At 38.4% G+C, this 21,406-nt stretch overlaps 1 protein-coding gene and 1 pseudogene across 27 annotated transcripts in view; both read left to right on the top strand.

The window, feature by feature from the left end:
- The window catches only part of HERC4 (HECT and RLD domain containing E3 ubiquitin protein ligase 4), a 154,570-nt gene that overhangs the window by 63,633 nt on the left and 69,531 nt on the right, over positions 1-21,406 (top strand). For 18 of the 27 annotated variants that reach the window (XM_003830302.5, XM_055092894.2, XM_063607691.1 and 15 more), the window contains 5 exons: positions 18,302-18,378; positions 18,661-18,785; positions 19,783-19,842; positions 19,967-20,078; positions 20,580-20,769. In XM_003830302.5, coding sequence (XP_003830350.1) covers positions 18,302-18,378; positions 18,661-18,785; positions 19,783-19,842; positions 19,967-20,078; positions 20,580-20,769 — 564 coding nt within the window. Of the gene's footprint in view, positions 1-14,831; positions 14,925-18,301; positions 18,379-18,660; positions 18,786-19,782; positions 19,843-19,966; positions 20,079-20,579; positions 20,770-21,406 lie in introns of all 27 variants that reach the window. The other 9 variants (XM_055092886.2, XM_055092893.2, XM_055092887.2 and 6 more) reach the window with 2 other exon arrangements.
- Positions 115-917, top strand: LOC103783610 (POU domain, class 5, transcription factor 1-like; annotated as a pseudogene).

The following is a 21,406-nucleotide window of genomic DNA, read 5'->3' as shown; positions in this document are numbered from 1 at the left end:
CCAACCTTCATGGATGACTGAGGGGCTCAAGACTTCATTCGAAGAACTTAACTATAGATATGGTGGAAATAACAAGAGAACTAGAACTAAAGCCTGAAAATGTGACTGAATTGCTGCAATCTTAGGATTAAAAATACCCTTCATCCAGTCCCAGGACATCTCAAAGCTCTGCAGAAAGAACTTGAGCAATTTGCCAAGCTCCTAAAGCAGAAGAGGATCACCCTGGGATATGCACAGGCTGATGTGGGGCTTACCCTGGGGGTTCTATTTGGGAATGTGTTCAGCCAAACGACCATCTGCCTCTTTGAGGCTCAACAGCTTAGCTTTAAGAACATGTGTAAGCGGCAGCCCTTGCTGCAGAAGTGGGTGGAGGAAGCCGACAACAATGAAAATATTCAGGAGATATGCAAAGCCGAAACCCTAGTGCAGGCCTGAAAGAGAAAGCGAACCAGTATTGAGAACCTGGAGAATGTGTTTCTGCAGTGCCTGAAACCCACACTGCAGCAGATCATTCACATTGCCCAGCAGCTTGGGCTCTAGAAGGATGTGATCCGAGTGTGGTTCTGTAATTGGCACCAGAAGGGCAAGCAATCAAGCAGTGATTATGTACCATGAGAGGATTTTGAGGCTGTTGGGTCTCCTTTCTCAAGGGCACCAGTGTCCTTTCCTATGGCCTCAGGGCCCCATTTTGGTGCCCCAGGCTCCCATTTTGGTACCCCAGGCTATGGGAGCCCTCATTGCACTGCACTGCACTGCACTGTGTTCCTTAGTGCCTTTCCCCCTGTTTCCGTCGCCACTCTGGGCTCTCCCATGCATTCAAACTGAGGTGCCTGCCCTTCTAGGAATGGGATACAGGGAGAGAGGGGAAGCTAGGGAAAGAGAACCCGGAGTTTGTGCCAGGGCTTTTGGGATTAAGTTCTTCATTCAGTAAGGAAGGAATTGGGAACACAAAGGGTGGGGGCAGGGGAGTTTGGGGCAACTGGTTGGAGGGAAGGTGAAGTTCAGTGATGCTCTTGATTTTAATCCGCATATCATGTATCACTTTTTTCTTAAATGAAGAAGACTGGGACACAGTAGGTAGAGAGAAAAAAGAGAAAAATACTCCTCATCCATTTATATTTTATGGATGAACAAAGAAAGTGTTTTCTTGAGATGGAACCTACTGCTGGTGAAGATGCTATGAACATTATAGAAATGACAACAAAGTATTTAGAATATTCCATAAACTTAGTTGACAGAGCAGCAGCAGGGGTTAAGAGGCTTGACTCTACTTTTGAAAGCAGTTCCGTGGGTAAAATGCTATCATACAGCATCTCCTGGTATAGAGAAATCTTTTATGAAAAGAAGAGTCAATCAATGTAGCAAACTTTGTTGCTGTCTTATTTTAAGAAATTGCCACAGCTTCCCCAGCCTTCAGCAATTACCACCCTGATCAGTCAGTAGCCATCAACGTTGACAATGAGGCGAGACCCTCCATCAACAAAAAGATTAAGACTTGCAAAGCCTCAATTGATCGTTAGCATTTTTTAGCAATAAAGTGATTTTAAATTAAGGTATATGGATTTTTTTTTTTAAGATACAATGCTATTGCACACTTAATAGACTACAGTATATTGGCCTGGCACAGTCGCTCATGCCTGTAATCCCAGTGCTTTGGAAAGCCAAGGCAAGAGAATCACTTGAGGCCAGGAGTTTGGGACCAGCTGGGGCCACATTAACCCTCATCTCTGTAAAAGAAAAAAAAGAAAAACCAACTCTTGTCAATGGACTACAGTATCTTATAAACATCCTTTTTTTTTTTTTTTTTAATGAGACAGAGTCTTGCTCTGTCACCCACGCTGGAAGTGCAGCAGTGCAATCTCGGTTTACTGCAACCTTCACCTCGTGGGTTCAAGTGATTCTTGTGGCTTAGTCACCCTAGTAGCTAGGATTTCAGGTGCGCACCACCACACCTGGCTAATTTTTTTAGTATTTTTATTGGAGACAGGGTTTCAACATGTTGGCCAGTCTGGTCTCAAACTTCTGGCCTTATTTGATCTGCCCACCTTGGCCTCTTAAAGTGCTGGGATTACAGGTGTGAACCACTGCACCCAGGCTAGTATAAACATACTTTTATGTGCACTATGAAACCAAAAATTTGTGTGACTTGCATTATTGCGATATTTGCTTTATTGCAGTTGTCTGGAGCCAAACCCTAAATATCTTTGAGGTATGCTTATACCACATTTTGTTTATCTATTCATATATCAGTGGACGATTGGGTTGTTTCTACCTTTTGGCTATTGTGAATAATGCTGCTATGGATGTAGGTGTACAGGTATCTCTTTGAGATCCTGCTTTCAGTTCTTTTGGGTATATACAGGAGTGTCAATTATTTTCTATTTTTTAAGAATTTGAACTCTTTGAATCTATTGCTTATTAAAAATATTTAAAAATTTTGACCCAGAAGTGGATTCAGCACATAAGGACGTTTTCCACATCCATATGATTACATCCCCAACCAGTCAGCAGCACCCATTCTCCTGCCTGCCAAACTATCCTTGAAAAACCCTAGCCTTCAAATTTCTGGGGAGACTGATTTGAGTAATAAAACTCAAGTCTCCCATATAAAAACAACAAAAAATTTTTTGACTAGAAGGGAAGCTGCTGCCCTGAAGATAAAAGACCCCAGGCCTGACAGGATTTATCACTTGCTGACTAAAGAGCCCTTGGGCTTTGAATAAACATCAACAATAGACAGGAATTAGTCTCTACATGCCTTGGGTGAGACCCAGTACTGTCAGGTGTGATCTAGCACAGTCTTAGCAGTGGTGGCCATGGGAGTGCTTGCATCACCTCTACCCCAACTCTTAAGAATCTCAGCACAGAGAGAGAGAGTGAGAGGGAAACTTCATTTGTTTGGGGGAGAGTAAGGGAGAAGAACAAGAGACTCTGCCTAGTAATCCAGGGAATTCTCCCAGATCTTACCCAAGTTCACCAAGGCAGTACCTCTATGAGTTGGCAAGAGTCACAGTTTTGCTGGGCGTGGTGGTGTGTGCATGTAGTCCCACCTACTTAGGAAGCTGAGGCAGGAGGATCGCTTGGGCTCAGGAGCTCTGGGCTAATGTGCTCTGCTGATTGGGTGTCTGCACTAAGTTCGACATCAATATGGTGACTTCCTGGGAGTGGGGGGCCACCAGGTTGCCTAAGGAGGGGTGAACTGGCTCAGGTTGGAAATGGAGCAGGTCAGAACTCCTGTGCTGATCAGTAGTGGGATCGTGCCTGTGAATAGCCACTGCACTCCAGCTTGGGCAACCATAGTGAGACTCTGTCTCTTAAAAAAAAAAAAAAAAGTGTTACTGGGCTTGGAGTGTCCACTAATGCAGATGGCTGCAGTGACTGAAGAATTGAGATCATTACACTCAATTCCTTTTGAATACTTGGAATGCCTTCCCAAGAAGTTCAGGTACAAACAAGTACAGACTGCAAAGAATAGAATAAATACCTAACTCTTCAGCACTTAGACATTGCTGAAAATTTAGAAGCATCAAGACGATCCAGGAAAACATGACCTCACCAAACCAACGAAATAAGGCACTAGTGACCAAACATGAAGAGACAAAGCCACGTGACTTTTCGGAAATTCAAAACAGCTGTTTTGAGAAATCTCAACTAAACTGAAGATAAACAGAGGAAGTTCAGAATCCTATCAGATAAATTTAACAAAGAGATCAAAACAATGGTAAAATATCAAAGAGAAATTCTGGAGTTAGAAATGTAATTGACAACCTGGAGAATGCATCAGAGGCTCTCAACAGCAGAATTGATCAAGCAGAAGAAAGAATTAGCATGAAGACATGATATATGAAAATATACAGAGTTGACAAAAGAAAAAAGAGTGAAATACTCCCACAGGATCTAGAAAATAGCCTCAAAAGGGCAAATCTAAGGGTTACTGGCCTTAAAGAGGAGGTAGAAGGAGAGAGAGGGATAGAAAGTTTATTTAAAGAGCTAATAATAGAGACCTTTTCAATCCTAAAGAAAAATATCAATATTCAAGTGCAAGGTTATAGAACACCAAGTGGATTTAACCCAAATAAGACTACCTCAAGACATTTGATAATCAAACTCCCAAAGGTCAGGGATAAAGAAAGGATCTCAAAAGCAGCAAGAGAAAAGAAACAGTATACAATGGGGCTCCAGTACATCTGGCAGCAGACTTCTCAGTGGAAACCTTACAGATTAGGAGAGAATGGCATGACATATTTAAAGTGCTAAAGGAAAATAACATTTATCCCAGAATATTATATCCAGTGAAAATATCCTTCAGATGCGAAGGAGAAATAAAGACTTTCCCAGACCAACAAAAACTGAGGGGTGGCCGGGCATGGTGGCTCATGCCTATAATCCCACCACTTTGGGAGACTGAGGCGGGCAGATCACCTGAGGTCAGGAGTTTGAGACTAGCCTGGCCAACGTGGCGAAACCCCATCTCTACTAAAAATAAAAATTAAAAAATTAGCTGGGCATGGTGGCCGGTGCCTGTAATCCCAGCTACTCAGGAGGCTGAGACAGGAGAATTGCTTGAACCCGGGAGGTGGAGGTTGCAGTGAGCTGAGATCGCACCATTGCACTCCAGCCCAGACAGCAAGAGGAAACTGTCTCAAAAAAAACAAAAAAAACAAAAACGCTGAGGCGTTTCATCAACAGCAGACCTGTACTATAAGAAATGCTAAAGGGAGTTTTTCATTCTGAAGGAAAGGGACATTAATGAACAATAACAAATCAACTAAAGGTACAAAACTCATGATAATAGTAAGTACACAGACATTGTGGTGTGCGCACTACTCATCTTGAGTAAGAAGACTAAAATAAACAGATCAAAAATAATAACTACAGCAACTTGTAAAGACATATACAATATAATAAGATATAAATAGATGTAATAAAATTAAAGAGCAGGGGAAAAGATAAAGTGTAAAGTTTTTATCATTTTTCTCTTTGCTTATTTGTTTTTGTAATGAGAGTAAACTTGTCATCAGTTAAGATGTTGTTTGCAAGCCTGGTAACCTCAGATCAGATCAGAAAACAGGAGGCAAGAGGATTGCTTGAGCCCAGGAGTTTGAGATCAGCCTAGGCAACATAGTGATACCCCATTTATATAAAAAATAAAAATTAGCCTGGCATCATGGCACATGCCCATAGTCCCAGTTATTTGGGAGGCTGAGGTAGGAGGATTGTTTGACCAGGAGGTTGAGGCTGCAGTGAGCCATGATTGTGCCACTGCACTTCAGTGTGGGCAGTAGAGCAAGACCATGTCTCAAAAAACAAACAAAATTAATAGATGCACAGAAAATTAAAAAAAAAAAAAAGGAAATTAAAACATACCACCAGAGAAAGTCACATTCACAAAAAGGAAGATAGGAAGGAAGGAAAGAAGGAAGAGAAGACCATAAAACAAGAAAGCAAATTTTAAAATGTCAGGAGTAAGTCCTTATTAATAATAACATTTAGTAAATGGACTAAACTGCCCAGTCAAAAGACATTGAGTGGTTGGCTGGATGAAAAAACAAGACCCAGTGATCTGCTCCCTGCAAGGAAACACACTTCACCTATAAAGACACACATACACTGAAAATAAAGGGATGGAAAAAGATATTCCATGCAAATGGAAACCAAAAAGAGCAGGAGTAGCTATACTTATATCAGACAAAATAGATTTGAGGACAAAAAGTATAAGAAGATATAGAAGGTCATTGTATAATGATAAAAGGATTAGTTCAACAAGAGGATATAACAGTTGTAAATATATATGCACCCAACACTAGAAAACCCAGATATACAAAGCAAATATTATTAGAGCTAACAAGAGACAGACCCCAATAAAATTACAGCATAATATTGGCATAAAAACAGACACATGGACCAATGGAACAGAACAGAGAACTCAGAAATAAATTCATATATGTACAGTAAATTCATTTTGGACAAGGGCGCCAAGGACATACATTGGAAAAAGGATATTCTTTTCAATAAATGGTACTGGAAAAACTGGATATCCATATGCAGAAGAATGAAACTAGACCCCTCATATGGTTAGGCTTTGTGCCCCCACCCAAATCTCATCTTGAATTGTAATCCTCATAATCCCCATGTGTCAACAGAGAGACCCGGTGGAGGTAATTGAATCATGGAATTGGTTTCCTGCATGCTGTTCTTGTAATAATGAGTGAGTTCTCACAAGATCTGATTGTTTTATAAGGGGCTCTACCCCACTTCGCTCTACACTTCTTCCTGCCACCTTGTGAAGAAGGTGCTTTGCTTCCTCTTCGCCTTCTGCCGTGATTATAAGTCTCCTGAGGCCACCCCAGCTATGCTGAACTGTGAGTCAATTAAACCTCTTTCCTTTATAAATTACCCAGTCTCAGGCAATTCTTTATAGCAGCATGAAAACAGACGAATTACACCCCTATCTCTCACTGTATACCAAAAGCATGTACGCTGAGGAAATTCTCCAGGACATTGGTCTGGGCAAAAATTTCTTGAGTGATACCCCACAAGCACAGGCAACCAAAGCAAAAGTAGACAAATGGGATCACATCAAATTAAAAAGCTTCTACACAGCAAAGGAAACAAGAAAGTGAAGAAACAACTCACAGAATGGGAGAAAATATTTGCAAACTACCCGTCTGATAAGGAATTAATAACCAGAATATATAAAGACAACTCTGTTGTTTCAACTCAGTTGTTGAACTCTGTTGAACTCAACAACTCAGTTGTTCCTGAAACAACTCTATAGGAAAAATCTAATAATCTCATTAAAAAATGGGCAAAAGATCTAAATATGCATTTCTCAAAAGAAGGTATACAAATGGCTAACAGGTATATGAAAGGTACTCAACATCATCAGAGAAATGCAAATCAAAACTAAAATGAGGTATTATCTCACTCTGGTTAAAATGGCTTTTATCTAAAGGAGGGCAATAACATGCTGGCAAGGATATGGAGAAAAAGGAACGCTTGTATGCAGTTGGTGGGAATGTAAATTAGTATAGCCACTATGGAGAACAGTATGGAGATTCCTTAAAAAAACTGAAAATAGAACTATCAGATGATCCATTGCTGGGTATATACCCAAAAGAAAGGAAATCTGTACATCACAGAGGTATCTGCACTCTCATGTTTATTGCAGCACTATTCATAATAGCCAGTATTTGGAATCAATGTAAGTGTTCATCAACAGACATGGATAAAGAAAATGTGGTGTATATATACACAATGGAATACTATTCAGCCATAAAAAAGAATGAGATCCTGTCATTTGCAACAATATGAGAACTGGAGGACATTATGTTAAGTGAAATAGCCAGCACAGAAAGACAGTCACATGTTCTCACTTGTTGGTGGAAGCTAGAAATTGAAACAGTTGTACTCACAGAGATAGAGAATAGAATGATGGTTACCAGAGGCTGGGAAGGGTAGTGGGGTAAGGGGAGGAAGTGAGGATAGTTAATAAGTACAAAAATGGCAGGGGTGGGGTGGCTCACGCCTGTAATCCCAGCACTTTGAGAGGCTGAGGTGGGCAGATCATGAGGTCAGGAGATCAAGACCATCCTGGCTAACACAGTGAAACCCCATCTCTACTAAAAATACAAAAAAAAAAAAAAAAATTAGTCAGGCATGGTGGCAGGCGCCTGCAGGCCTGTAGTCCCAGCTACTCGGGAGGCTGTGCAAGAGAATGGCATGAACCCGGGAGGTGGAGCTTGCAGTGAGCCAAGTGAGCCACTGCACTCGAGCCTAGGTGACAGAGCAAGACTCCGTCTCAAAAAAAAAAAAAAGTATAAAAATATAGTTAATTGAATAAGGTCTAGTATTCCATAGCACAACAGAGTGACTACAGTTGAGAATAATGTATTGTACATTTAAAAATAAATATATTATTGGAACATTTGTAACACAAAGAAATGATAAGTGCTTGAGGGGATGGATACTCCATTTATTCTCATGTGATTTTTATACACTGTATGCCTGTATCAAAATGTCTCATGTATCCCATAAATATATGTACCTACTGTGTACTCATAAAAATTAAAATAAGGCTAGGCACGGTGGCTCAGGCCTGTAATCCCAGCACTTTGGGAGGCCAAGGTATGCAGATCACTTGAGATCAGGAGTTTGAGACCAGCCTGGCCAACTTGGTGAAACTCCATCTGAACTAAAAATACAAAAAATTAGCTGGGTGTGGTGGCAGACACCTGTAGTCCAAGCTACTCAGGAGGCTGAGACAGGAGAATCGCTTGAACCCAGGAGGCCGAGGTTGCAGTGAGCTGAGATTGCACCACTGCACTCCAGCCTTGGAGACAGAGTGAGATCTCAAAAAAAAAAAAAAAAAGTAAAAATTTAAAAAATTAAACATTTTAAATTTGCCTTTTATATCCATGCTGCTTTAGCCAAACTTGTATATACCTATTTTTTATCTATTATTCTTGCAGAGCTGATTATTTTTTCATTGATGTTAATTTACTACTTAGTTGGAAATATTTGAATGCTGTTTTCTCATTCATTTTTTTGACAACCTGAAAGCAAAATGTCCTTCTTTTCATATATATTTTGCTATCCCAAACTTCCTCAGAATTGTCTTCTTGTTTATCTATTGATGGAAACCAGAATTCTGATTTTCTGTAAAGTGATGCAAAAGTTGAGTCACGTGTGTGTGTTAATAGATTTTATCTATTCACAGTGACGAGGATACTATGAAGGTTGACATTTGTAAAGGTCCAGTGCTTTTTATTGTAAATAAACTTGATGATTTTTTTTATAATTAAAGGCTTTTTCAGTTATGCTCATATTTAACAAAGGTCACCATTACTTAGGAATGCATTTTGGCACCTTTGAAACTGTAGACCTTGAGATTATTTGCATTAGAATGGGGAAGGAGTTGGTGTTTTAAAATCAGTCGTTTTTGCTGCAATTTAGTTTCATCAAAAAATTGTGATACATTATAGCCAAAAGGTGGAAACAACCCATGTCCATCAGCAGATGAATGAGTGAAAAAAAATATTGTATACCTCTATAGTGGAATAGTATTCAGCCATAGAAAGTAATGAAATTCTCATACATTATGCAACATGTATGAATCTGGAGAACATTATGTGGGGTGAAAGACACAAAAGGACAAATATCATATGAGTCTACTGATAAGAGGTACCTAGAACAACCAAATTCATAGAGACAGAAATAGTGGTTACTAGTTCCTAGAGGGAGGAGGGAACGGAGAGTTTCCATTTAATGGGTTTCTGTTTTAGAAGATGAAGTTCTAGAAATGATTAGTGGTGATAGTTGCACAACATTGTGAATATACTTGCTACCACTAAATTGTGCAGTTAAAATTGTAAATTTTATGTATATTTTATGATAAAAAATTGTGTAAAAATTGATAATCTTTTTGCACTGTACTCAAGCTATATAGGATAAAAACTAGTTACATGTGAATTTAATTTACCAATTCTAGCCCATCCAGAGGTTAAACCCATGGCCCCCAGCATGAATTAACATTTTAATCATAAACTCTCTGTGTGGCCAATGCCATGGGTAAACAAGAGGAATTTTTTTTTTTTTTTAAATACAAGGTCTCACTCTGTTGCCCAGGCTAGAGTGCTGTGACATGATCACAGCTCACTGCAACCTCAGCCTCCCAGGCTCAAGCAGTCCTTTCACCTCAGCCTCCTAAGTAGCTGGAACTACAAGTGTTTGCTACCACACTCAGCTAATTTTTAAATTTTTTTGTAGAGACGGGGTCTCACTATGTTGCCCAGGCTAGTGTTGAACTCCTGGATTCAAGTGATCCTCCCCTCCTTGATGTCCCAAAGTGCTGGGATTACACATATGAACCACTGCACCCAGCTGACAAAAGGACATTCTTAACAGCCAGAATATTCCTTTGGTTTAGTGATTATTATCTCCCTGGAGCCAGGCAAGGGGCACACCTTTCTTTAAAATGTGTAAAGTTTAAACAACTATATTAGTTTGCTAGAGTTGCTTGTAACAAACTACCACAAACTCGGTGGCTTGAACAATACAAATTTATTGGCTCACTATTCTGCAGACTAGAAGTCCGAATTTAGAGTTGCTTCCTTCTGAAGGCTGTAAGAAGAATCTGTTACATATTTCTTTCCTAGTTTCTGGTGGTTTGCTGTCAATCTTTGGCATTCCTTCGCTTGTAGACCTTGGCCTTCTCTCTGTACGTGTCTGCATCCAAATTCCCCCTTTTATAAGGACACAAAACATTGGGTTATGGACTTACCCTAATCCATTATGACCTTAACTAATTATATCTGCAGTGACCTTATTTCCAAATAAGATCATATTCTGAGATATTGGGGATTAGGATTTCAACACACAATTTTTTTTTTTTTTTGAGACAGTCTGGCTCTGTCACCTAGGCTGGAGTGCAGTGGCATGACCTTGGCTCACTGCAGCCTCCACCTCCCAGACTCAAGCGATCCTCCCACCTCAGCCTCCTGAGTAGCTGGGACTACAGGTGCATGCCACCACACCCAGTTAACTTTTTGTATTTTTTGTAGAGATGGGGTTTTACCATGTTGCCCAGGGTGTTCTCCAATTTCTGAGCTCAAGCAATGTGCCTACCTGGGCCTTCAAAGTGCTGGGATTACAGGCATGAGCCACCGTGCCTTGCCCAATATGCAAAGTTTTAGGAGACCCAGTTCAATCCATAGGAATACCCCAGACCTGCTGAGCTAATCTTTACTGCAGAGAGGGTATCCTCAGCATCGCCCCTGTTAGTACAGGCAAACTTTGTTCCTTCAGATGACTTATTGGCTGGTGTGATGGCTTCCACCTGTAATCCCAGCACTTTGAGAGGTTGAGGCGGGAGGATTGCTTGAGGATAGGAGTCCAAGACCAGCCTGAGCAACATAGCAAGACCCTGTCTCTACAAAAGAAAAAAAAGTGACTTGTCATACCTGATTAAGTAACCGTCGTTCTCAAATATAACACTTCAGATAAGTCTTTGGTTGCATAATAGATTTTTTTCAATTATATTCTAGTAGGAAAGGGGACATATTCTTATTGAACCTTTATAAATAACTATATTACTAATGAAGGGAGACTTAGTAAGAGATGGAATTCTAGGCATCAGTGAGAATCAGGTAGCATTTTTAAATAATTCCTTTTAGTTTACTCAAGCAGAGTTTTATGAAATTGTGGATAACTTTAGAAAGGAAAAATGAACACAAAATCAAAATTAAACATTATTCAAACATGTAACCATAATAAATTTTTCTTCATCAGTTCATTCTTTCTTATGTCATAATGAATTCTTATTCTGCTGGACCTTGGGTTAGCAGTTTCATGAAATGTCTGTTTCTCACCTAACAAAAAAGAATATGAGGAATCCTAATGTACTTCACTGCTACGTTTTGAAAGTTATGTAAGAGAGATCTCTTCAGAACCCTATACCCAAGTGTCTTTTCTTTGATGTATACATTGTTTCACATACCTGTTGGAATCCTTTTAATAGGGCTCTGAGACTCCTTTGTTGAAAACACAAACTGGCCTGTAGCTTGTAGGAGAGTCTTCAGGCAAGCATCAGAGCAGACAAAAACTGCTCTGGTTAATAGGTGACAGAGGCCTAAAATAACTGTGGCTAGTTTATTACTGATAATTATCAAATGATATGATCTGATGAAGATTCAGAGTAAGAATAATAATGTTTCCAAAGATGATGATTAGGCCTATTTTCAAGGAACTCAGTGACTCTTATGTCTGATATGTAAATATAGCTGAGCATAACCATTTATAGACAAAAACGAAATCTTGAGATACAACTTAATAATCTTGAGATCTAACATACCAGGTATACACAAGAATATCAAAAGAACCAGCAAGTGTAGGATCAAGCCTAGACATATTTTTATTTTTTATTTTATTTTTATAAAACTCCATGGGAGCCATGCACAGTGGCTCATACCTGTAATCCCAGCATTTTGGGAGGCCGAGATGGGTGGATCACCTGAGGTCAGGAGTTTGAGACCAACATGGTGAAACCCCGTTTCTACTAAAAATATAAAAATTAGCCAGGCATGGTGGTGCACACCTGTAGTCCCAGCTACTCGTTGGGGCTGAGGCAGGAGAATCGCTTGAACCCAGGAGGAGGAGGTTGCGGTGAGCTGAGATTGCACCATTGCACTTAAGCCTGGGCAACAAGAGCGAAACTCCATCATGAAAAAAACAACTCAATGGGTAAGCCTGAAGAACATCCCCTTTTGAGAACTACTGGCATAGAATATGTGGATTAGAAACAATAAGGTTAGAGAACCACTGGCATAAGTGAGAATTAGAGCAGTAAGGTTGTGCCAGAAAACCTTTTAAATAATAACTGAAACTAGAATTGGATAGTACTATACCCCCATTTTTTTTTTTTTTTTTTTAATTGAGGCGGAGTGTCACTCTTTTGTGCAGGCTGTAATGCAGTGGCAGGATCTCAGCTCACTGCAGCGCCCGCCTCCTGGATTCAAGCAATTCTCCTGCCTCAGCCTCCTGAGTAGCTGGAATTACAAGCAGTGCCACCACACCCAGCTAATTTTTGTATTTTTAGTAGAGATGGGGTTTCACCATTTTGGCCAGACTGTTCTCAAACTCCTGACCTCAGGTGATCTGCCTGCCTCGGCCTCCCAAAATGCTGGGATTACAGGCATGAGCCACCATGCCTGGCCTGTATGATTTTTAATTGTATTATTATTATTTATTGAGAACTTTTGGGGTTTCTTAAAAAAATATTTTCCAGCCGGGTACAGTGGCTCACGCCTGTAATTGCAGCACTTTGGGATGCCGAGGCAGGTGGATCACAAGGTCAAGAGATCAAGACCATCCTGGCCAACATGGTGGAACCCCATCTCTACTAAAAATACAGAAATTAGCTAGGCGTGGTGGCACGCACCTATAGTCCCAGCTACTTGAGAGGCTGAGGCAGGAGAATCGCTTGAACCCGGGAGGCGGTTGCAGTGAGCCAAGATCACACCACTGCACTCCAGCCTGGCGACAGAGCGAGACTTTGTCTCAAAAACAAACGAACAAAGAAAAATATTTTCTATCCATGCATGGTTGATTGAATCTGCAAATATGGAACCTATGGATACAGAGGGCTGACTATGTTTCTTCCGCCTCTTACAAGAGCACAGGTCATGGTGGATTAGGGCCTAATTTCCAAAAAGAGGAAATTTATGTTACTAAGAAACATGCAAAAATTATTACCCTCTTTAGTATCAAAGAAATGCAAATTTGAAAAGCAAGAGGATAGTAAATAAATAAAGCCTAATTTTAATAATCACCTCTTTAATGCCCTTGTCTCCAAATACAGTCACATTCTGAGGTACTCAGGATTAAAGCTTCAAACAGATCTATTTGGGTGGGGGATACAGTTCAGCTCATCATAGGAGGGCAAAAATCAAATAAGTATGAGAGGAAATGTGGATACTTCATTAAGATATAATCATAGGTGCTTGAGAAATAATACTTAGTTACCTATTTTACTACAGTGACAATAAATAAAAATAAATACAGATGATAATATGATTGAAAAGAACTTTAGCTCTTTTGTAAGTCAGGAGCCTTTGTTCTTTTTTCCTCTTAAATTTAAAGGACAATAAAGACAACATAAAGCATAGAATATTATTTTAATAAAACAGATTATTTGCTATCTAGCAGATTACACAAAAAGTAAAGAATAACATTTTATATTATAGGTATTTATCAGTAAACCAAGGGAGCAGGTCCTTCTAAATTGAGTTAACTTTGCTAAGATGTTAACCATTTTATAGCTTCTTTCAGACTCAGGTATAAACTGAGGAAAATAAAATTCATTTCCCCAGTTGTATCTTTAGTTATGCTCTTTAATATTCTACAACAAAGTGACATTTTGCTTGAGTTCAGTATTTCTATCTCAGAGGGTTCTTGAAGTCATAATGATTTTCTTTTTTTTTCTTTTTTTTTTTCGAGACGGAGTCTTGCTCTGTCACCCAGGCTAGAGTGTAGTGGAGCGATCTCAGCTCACTATAAGCTCTGCCTCCCGGGTTCTCGCCATTCTCCTGCCTCAGCCTCCCAAGTAGCCGGGACTACAGGCACCCGCCGCCACGCCCGGCTAATTTTTATTGTATTTTATTTTTTTATTTTTAGTAGAGACGGGGTTTCACTGTATGTCTCGATCTTCTGACATCGTGATCCACCCACCTCGGCCTCCCAAAGTGCTGAGATTACAAGTGTGAGCCACCGCGCCCGGCCAGTCAAAATGATTTTCATATTAATACTAAGATGTTCTATGCTAAATGTAATGCACTCAATATTGCTCATCTTCAAATAAAAAACTATTTTTTAAGTTTCTCAATTTTAAGTTCTAATATGTTAAGTATTAATGATTTTAACCCATGTAAACAAAGCCCTTTGGAGTCCTGAATAAGTGCTAAGAGTGGAAAGGGGCTCAGAGACCATCAAAACTACTCATTTTCCATGTTAAACAAAAGCACATACACAGTTGTGGCTCTATCACTGTTTTGCTTCTAAGTACAATTTACAGAATTGTGAATAGCTCAAAGACAGTGAAAGGTGGAGATAATCCTAAACAGTGCACTAATCAAGACTGTTTCTTGTGGGGCAGGGGGGGTCTATTTCAAGGTCTTCAAAATTTTCCCCGACAATGTATTTTGTAAAGAAGAAGAAGAAGGCTGCCCGGGCTGGATTGCAGTGGCGTGATCACAGCTCACTCCACCCTCGACCTCTTGGGCTCAGACTACAGGCATGCGCCACCACGCTTAACCCATTTTTAATTTTTTTTGTAGAGGCGAGGTCTTGCCATGTTGTCCAGGCTGGTCTTGAGCTCCTGGGCTCAAGTGATCCTCCTACCTTGGCTTCCCAAAGTGCTGGGATTACAGGTATGAGCTACTGTGCCCAGCGGAGAGGAATTTTAAGGACACTTTCAGATAGAGAAAGAGTGGCAAAATTGTTTAGAGTATGTATTACAGGTGGAAGATATGATGTCTGTTCATACACATTGAAACAAGGCATCACTGCTCTTTAGATAAGGGGGGAAAATTACTTGACACATGAAAATTGGGGACAAAAAGGTCAGTTTAGATCCTAATGTCACAATATGCACTAAGATAAACTATAAATGAATTAAAGAGTAAATACTTCTTAAGACAAGAAGATATGAGTTGAGGATGGGAAAAGCCTTTCTCAGCATATATGCTATGAAAGTTGTAAAGAATTAGATAAATTTGTTTAAATGGAAAAGTAAATGTTCTGTGAGTCAAAATTAAGCAAATAATTATTTGGAAAAAATATTTGTAGCAATTACAACCTAAGGTTAATATCCTGAATATCTAAAGTGCCCATACATATTAATGAAAAAAAAAAACAAGACAGCTAATAGATAAATAAGACAAACAATAAATAAAGGAAATTAATGGAAGTTCCTAAAAGAAGAAATTTATATTACTAAGAAACATGCAAAAATTATTACCCTCTTTAGTATCAAAAAAATGCAAATTTGAAAAACAAGAGGACAGTAAATAATTGTAACAGATCAAGCATTAATCCTCTCTTTCCTGTTATAAGGTAACTGTATAATAGATAGGGAGAAACTAATGCTTCAGCTACAATATGAAGTAATGCTAACACATAATTTTTCAACCTACAGTGAATGAGCATCAATGCCTACTACCACCACAAAAAAGAATTCAGTGAAAATTCTTCTCAAAGGAATTATGTGTTTCCCGATGGAACTACTCTCCTGCCTCCATGTAGTAGTTTTACTGAAATAACCAAACGGTGATTGAAACCTGTCTAGATTCAACCACCAATTTACAGAACAGAAGTCCAAGCCAAATGTTAGGAGAAACCACAAAGATAAAGTCAGCAAAATCCAGTCTGCATAAAGTTATACAGGACAAATGACTAGGTTTCTCAAACTTTTTCAAGTAGTGATTAAAAGGAAATTAAGGATAGGATGCAGTGGCTCACACCTGTAATCCCAGCACTTTGGGAGGCTGAGGTGGGCAGATCACTTGAGGTCAGGAGTTCGAGACCAGCCTGACCAAAACGGTGAAACCCCATCTGTACTAAATACAAAAATTAGATGTGGTGGTGGGCGCCTGTAATCTCAGTTACTCGGGAGGCTGAGGTTGCAGTAAGCCGAGATCATGCCACTGCACTCCAACCCGGGCGACAGAGTGAGAACTGTCTCAAAAAATAAAAATAAGGCCAGGTGCAGTGGCTCACACCTGTAATTCTGACACTTTGGGAGGCCGAGGTGGGCGGATCACCTGAGGTTGGAGTTCGAGACCAGCCTGACCAACATGGAGAAACCCCGTCTCTACTAAAAATAAAAAATTAGGTGTGGTGGCCCATGCCTGTAATCCCAGCTAATTGGGAGGCTGAGGTGGGACAATCGCTTGAACTTGGGAGATGGAGGTTGCGGTGAACCAAGATCGCGCCACTGCACTCCAGCCTGGGCAACAAGAGTGAAACTCCGTCTCAAAAAAATAAATAAATAAATAAAAAGAAATAAATAAAAATAAAAAAAGGAAATTAAGGAAACTTAACTTTTGGTACCTAACTCATAGCCTCCAGAAACCCATTCATGTACTGTAGATTAGTCAACCATCTTGTAGGGAATTGTTTATAGAGGGCACAATCACATTTTAAGAGGAAATAAATAACATCCTGCTAAATCTTTTGAGGAAATGAGCAATTCCATATAGATTTGTGAGAATTATTTAGAAAAAAGATTTTAGATTGAATAATTGGCTTATTTAATAAAGATTTACCCTTTTATTCTATTCTTAAAACTTGTTTTTGGCCTTAGGGTATTCTTGTGACTTACGGAAAATTTGATAGTAATTATCAAATTATTGTTCTAAACTCTGAAGCTCATTTTTGGTATAACCTAGATAACAATTGTTTATTTGTATGGACAGGTATTTACTGATTTCTTTTACAAATAAAACATTGTGCTTGCTTGTAAGGAATAATCAAGGAAATTAACATGTGGTCATTTCCTTGAAAAGAATGGATAATTCTGTAGCAGCCATGGTCACAAATAATACAAGGTGAAGAATTAGTCAACTAAGGAATGGGAATAGGATAACAGGGATAGACTATGGACTAGCCAAGCAATATTTTTGGTAATAGATACTCTTTCCAGTTTGGGGAGCAGAAGAAAAGAAAAAAAAGGAGGCCCGGAATATCCTTTTCAAAATAAACTTTGTTGCCCCTTCATTATTCCTAATAAATTTGCTTATTAATGTATTCACTTTGGGGCCTAATTTGGCTTTTACTGACACATAGCTGCCAACAAAGAGCTGTATGTATTATCTTGTACACCTATATTGAAAAAAAAAGTTCTTTACTCCAGAAGTTTTAATTTTTGTTTGCTGTTTCTTTTTAAGAATAATTTTTTTTTTTTTAAGAGATGGGTCTTGCTATGTTGCTTGCTGGAGTGCAGTGGCTAGTCACAGATGCAGTCATAGCATACTGCAGCTTTGAACTGGGCTCAAGCCATCCTCCTGCCTCACCCTCCCAAGTAGCTGGGACTACAGACACGTGCCACTGTAGCCCAGTTCAATTCTTTTTTTTTTTTTTTTTTTTGAGGTGGAGTCTTACTCTCTGGCCCAGGCTGGAGTGCAGTGGGGTGATCTCGGCTCACTGCAACCTCTGTCTCCTGGGTTCAAGCGATTCTCCTGTCTCAGCCTCCCAAGTAGCTGGGATTACAGGCACACACCACCACGCCTGGCTAATTTTTGTATTTTTAGTAGAGATGGGGTTTCACTATATTGGCCAGGCTGGCCTCGAACTCCTGACATCAAATGATCCTCCCACCTCAGCCTCCCAAAGTGCTGGGATTACAGGCATGAGCCACTGTGCCTCGCCAAGAATAAATACTCTTGATTTTTATTTCCTTCTAGCTATCTTTTGTAGCTTTTGTTCTATTTTTTTTAATCATTTTTGGTTTAAACTGAAATATACTGAGATGCAGATTAGAAAAAGCTTTTTCTCTTGGTGCAGGGCAGAAGAAAGGCTTGTAAACTTCACCAAATGCTGCTTATGCTTGTGGGATCGTTTAATGTTCATCATTTGGTCAGTCTCATCCCCATAGCAGTCAGAATATTTCAAGTCACTTTATACCATGAAGTCCATGAATGGGAGGCCTTATTAAATAAGATGATTATGTGAAAATCTAATGGCATATTGATGCTCTGAAATATGTTATATAAATCTTGGCTTTTAATTTTTTACATTTTTATTACAGATTCTGAAGAATATTTCTGTGTAAAAAGAATTTTCTCAGGGGGAGATCAAAGCTTTTCACATTACTCTAGTCCCCAGGTAATAATATAGTCATGTAAATAATTAAATAGCTCCAATAATTTTGACAAATTTTAAAAACCCATTATTAATGTTCTTTATATGTTACAAAGTAATTGCCTTAGTTTTTTTCCCCTTAAGTCTACAGAATAAGTTTTTTCTGATCTATTTGATAGGTTTTTGTTTCAGGTGTTCAGTAGAGATTTAATTCTGTTTAAAAAACAAATATATGGTGGGAATTTCTTGGTTTTTGAGTTATATATAATATCTCTTCCCTCTGACTAATCTTATTTGAAAATTTAGAACTGTGGGCCACCAGATGACTTCAGATGTCCCGATCCGACAAAGCAGATCTGGACAGTGAATGAAGCTCTAATTCAGAAATGGCTGAGCTATCCTTCTGGAAGGTTTCCTGTGGAGATAGCCAAGTAAGAAAAGCATTTTGGGCCAGGCACAGTGGCTCATGCCTGTAATCCCAGCACCAGGCAGATTGCCTGAGCCCAGGAATTGGAGACCAGCCTGGGCAACATGGCAAAACCCTGTCTCTACAAAAAAATACAATTAGCTGGGCGTGGTGGTACACACCTGTGGTCTCAACTCCTTGGGAGGCTGAGGTGGGAGGATCAGCTGAGCCCAGGAGGTCAAGGCTGCAGTGAGCTGAGATTAACACCATTGCACTGTAGCCTGGGCAACAAAGTGAGAACTTGTCTCCAAAAAAAAAAATCCATGGATATTTTTAAAGATCTTAATTAAATATGTATAAGTTGTAGTTCTCTCATGTGCATAGAGATATGTTAAATGATAACAAAATATTTAATGTAGCCATTTTAGGATTGGCCTTGAAATGTGTTCCTTCTGGTTTTATAATGGTCACTATCTTAACTTTTATACTTTCTGGAAGACTTGAATATTATTTCTTTCTTGAATATTTTGTTAACTTGCCTAGTAGCACTTAAGATGTTATTTGTTTTTTGTTGGTATTTGGGATGATGGGTTGTATTTGAAAAGCTATTTTGTTTCTCTAGCTTGTTTTCCAAAACTATAATTTTTCTGAAAATCCCAAAGGCATCCCAGATTAGGCTCACTGCCAATATAAAATGTTTAAAATTTTTTTAAATTAAAAAAACTTTTTACATGAACATACACACTTAATTTTTAAAATTCCATGTTTTAAAGCAGATAACATTGGATAAATGGATGAAAGTAATATTTAAGAAAGTCTAGAATAAACAGTAATACCTTTATCAAGTATTATTTTATCAGTCTTTAGCAATTTATGTAATTCTGATTCATCAATTGGGTGTTAGAGGAGTGCTTTGTAGCATTAAACATTAGATTAATTATTCATTTTAATTCTTTTTTAAGAAAGGGTAAACAATTAAATTTCTAATTCTGTGATTAAAAAAACTTTTTTAAATTTTTTAGTGAGATAGATGGAACGTTTTCTTCCTCTGGTTGCCTAAATGGAAGTTTTTTAGCTGTTAGGTAAGTGGCAATTCTTTAATATGCTGAAATTTTCAAATTTATTGTCTTAAATAGTATATCAAATTAAAAAATGAAATAATTTAAAATTTTTATTCTATTTTTTTTTTTCTTTTCTGTTTTTTAGCAATGATGATCACTATAGAACAGGTACCAGATTTTCAGGGGTTGATATGAATGCTGCTAGGCTTTTATTCCACAAACTTATACAACCTGATCATCCGCAGATATCTCAGCAGGTCTGTTTTTAAAGTATTATGTTTACAGTATTATCTGTTGATTTTGTTTTGTTTTATACGTTTATAGCCTAATTTACTTTGCAGTTTCACAGACTCTTACGATGTGCTTTTAAAATAAGATTTTATTTTAAAGCATTTGTAATTTAGCTGTCAAAGATCTATAAATCTTTTCAGATGTTTGAAGCAGACCCTGAATTACTTAACCTTACCATGTTGCTTAAGTTTGTGTATGGTTATAGAGGTAGAGAGTTTAAATTGAGACTTGTACACGTGATTTTTTAAATTCTCCAAGCAATGCTTAGGCATTAATTTTCATTGTGCTCCAAAGTATATTCATTGTAAGACATTGTCTTTCTTTTTTCTTCTTCACCATTTCATATTTGCTGTAGTGCAAAATTTTCCTTTTCTTTCTTTTCTTCCTGCCTTCCTTTTTTTTTTTTTTTTTCTTTGAAAGTGTATTCATTTTAAATGAAGTAGGTTTTACTTTTTGTCAAAATATAGGTGGCAGCTAGTTTGGAAAAGAATCTTATTCCTAAACTGACTAGCTCCTTACCTGATGTTGAAGCATTGAGGTTTTATCTTACTCTACCAGAATGTCCCCTGATGAGTGATTCCAACAATTTCACAACAATAGCAATTCCCTTTGGTACAGCTCTTGTGAACCTAGAAAAGGCACCACTGAAAGTACTTGGTAAGAATTCTAATATTTTTTCTTTTGAAACCTTTTCTCTTTAAATGAAAATGCTCATAAGTTCTTTTGCCATTTGCAGTTCTGCTGCCCTGCTTATTTGACACTGTCTTAGGGAAAAATGAACCTGTTTTTCCTTTTCTTGCTTTTGTCTAGTCTTTTGATTCTAGTTGTTGGAGTTGTTGAAAGAAAAACATGTTAGATATAGAAGTTCAATTAAACGTAACAGCAGAGACAGTATTAGGAAAGTTAAAAACTGTTACCCATATTCCTTTCCCTCATCGCCTTTAGTATAATCTTGCTATTAAAGAAGTAAAGGAGGAGGAACAATTAAAACTGAACAAACATGGGCTTTAAATCTTCTTGGAACCCTGATATAAGCCCATTATCTTGTGTTTCCTTCACTTGCTAATTTCATGATATTTGATTTTATTTTTCTGCCTATAGACTAGATTTTATTGCTCATCTGATCTTGCACTTCTATCTCTTACTGTTCTGGTTTTTTGGCCTAAAGTTTTCTCACTTTAATTTTTCTAATTGTCTAGATTTTATCTCTATTTCCTGGCCTTTATACTTTTTTTGCTACATTTAACCCAGTGCTTTTCTTTCTAATGGTATTTGTTAGATATGTGGAGCTGAG

This window comes from Pan paniscus, chromosome 8 (assembly GCF_029289425.2).
Source record: "Pan paniscus chromosome 8, NHGRI_mPanPan1-v2.0_pri, whole genome shotgun sequence".
Taxonomy (NCBI): domain Eukaryota; kingdom Metazoa; phylum Chordata; class Mammalia; order Primates; family Hominidae; genus Pan; species Pan paniscus.
Note: the sequence above shows the minus strand (reverse complement) of the source record. Positions and strands in the feature narration are given on the sequence as shown.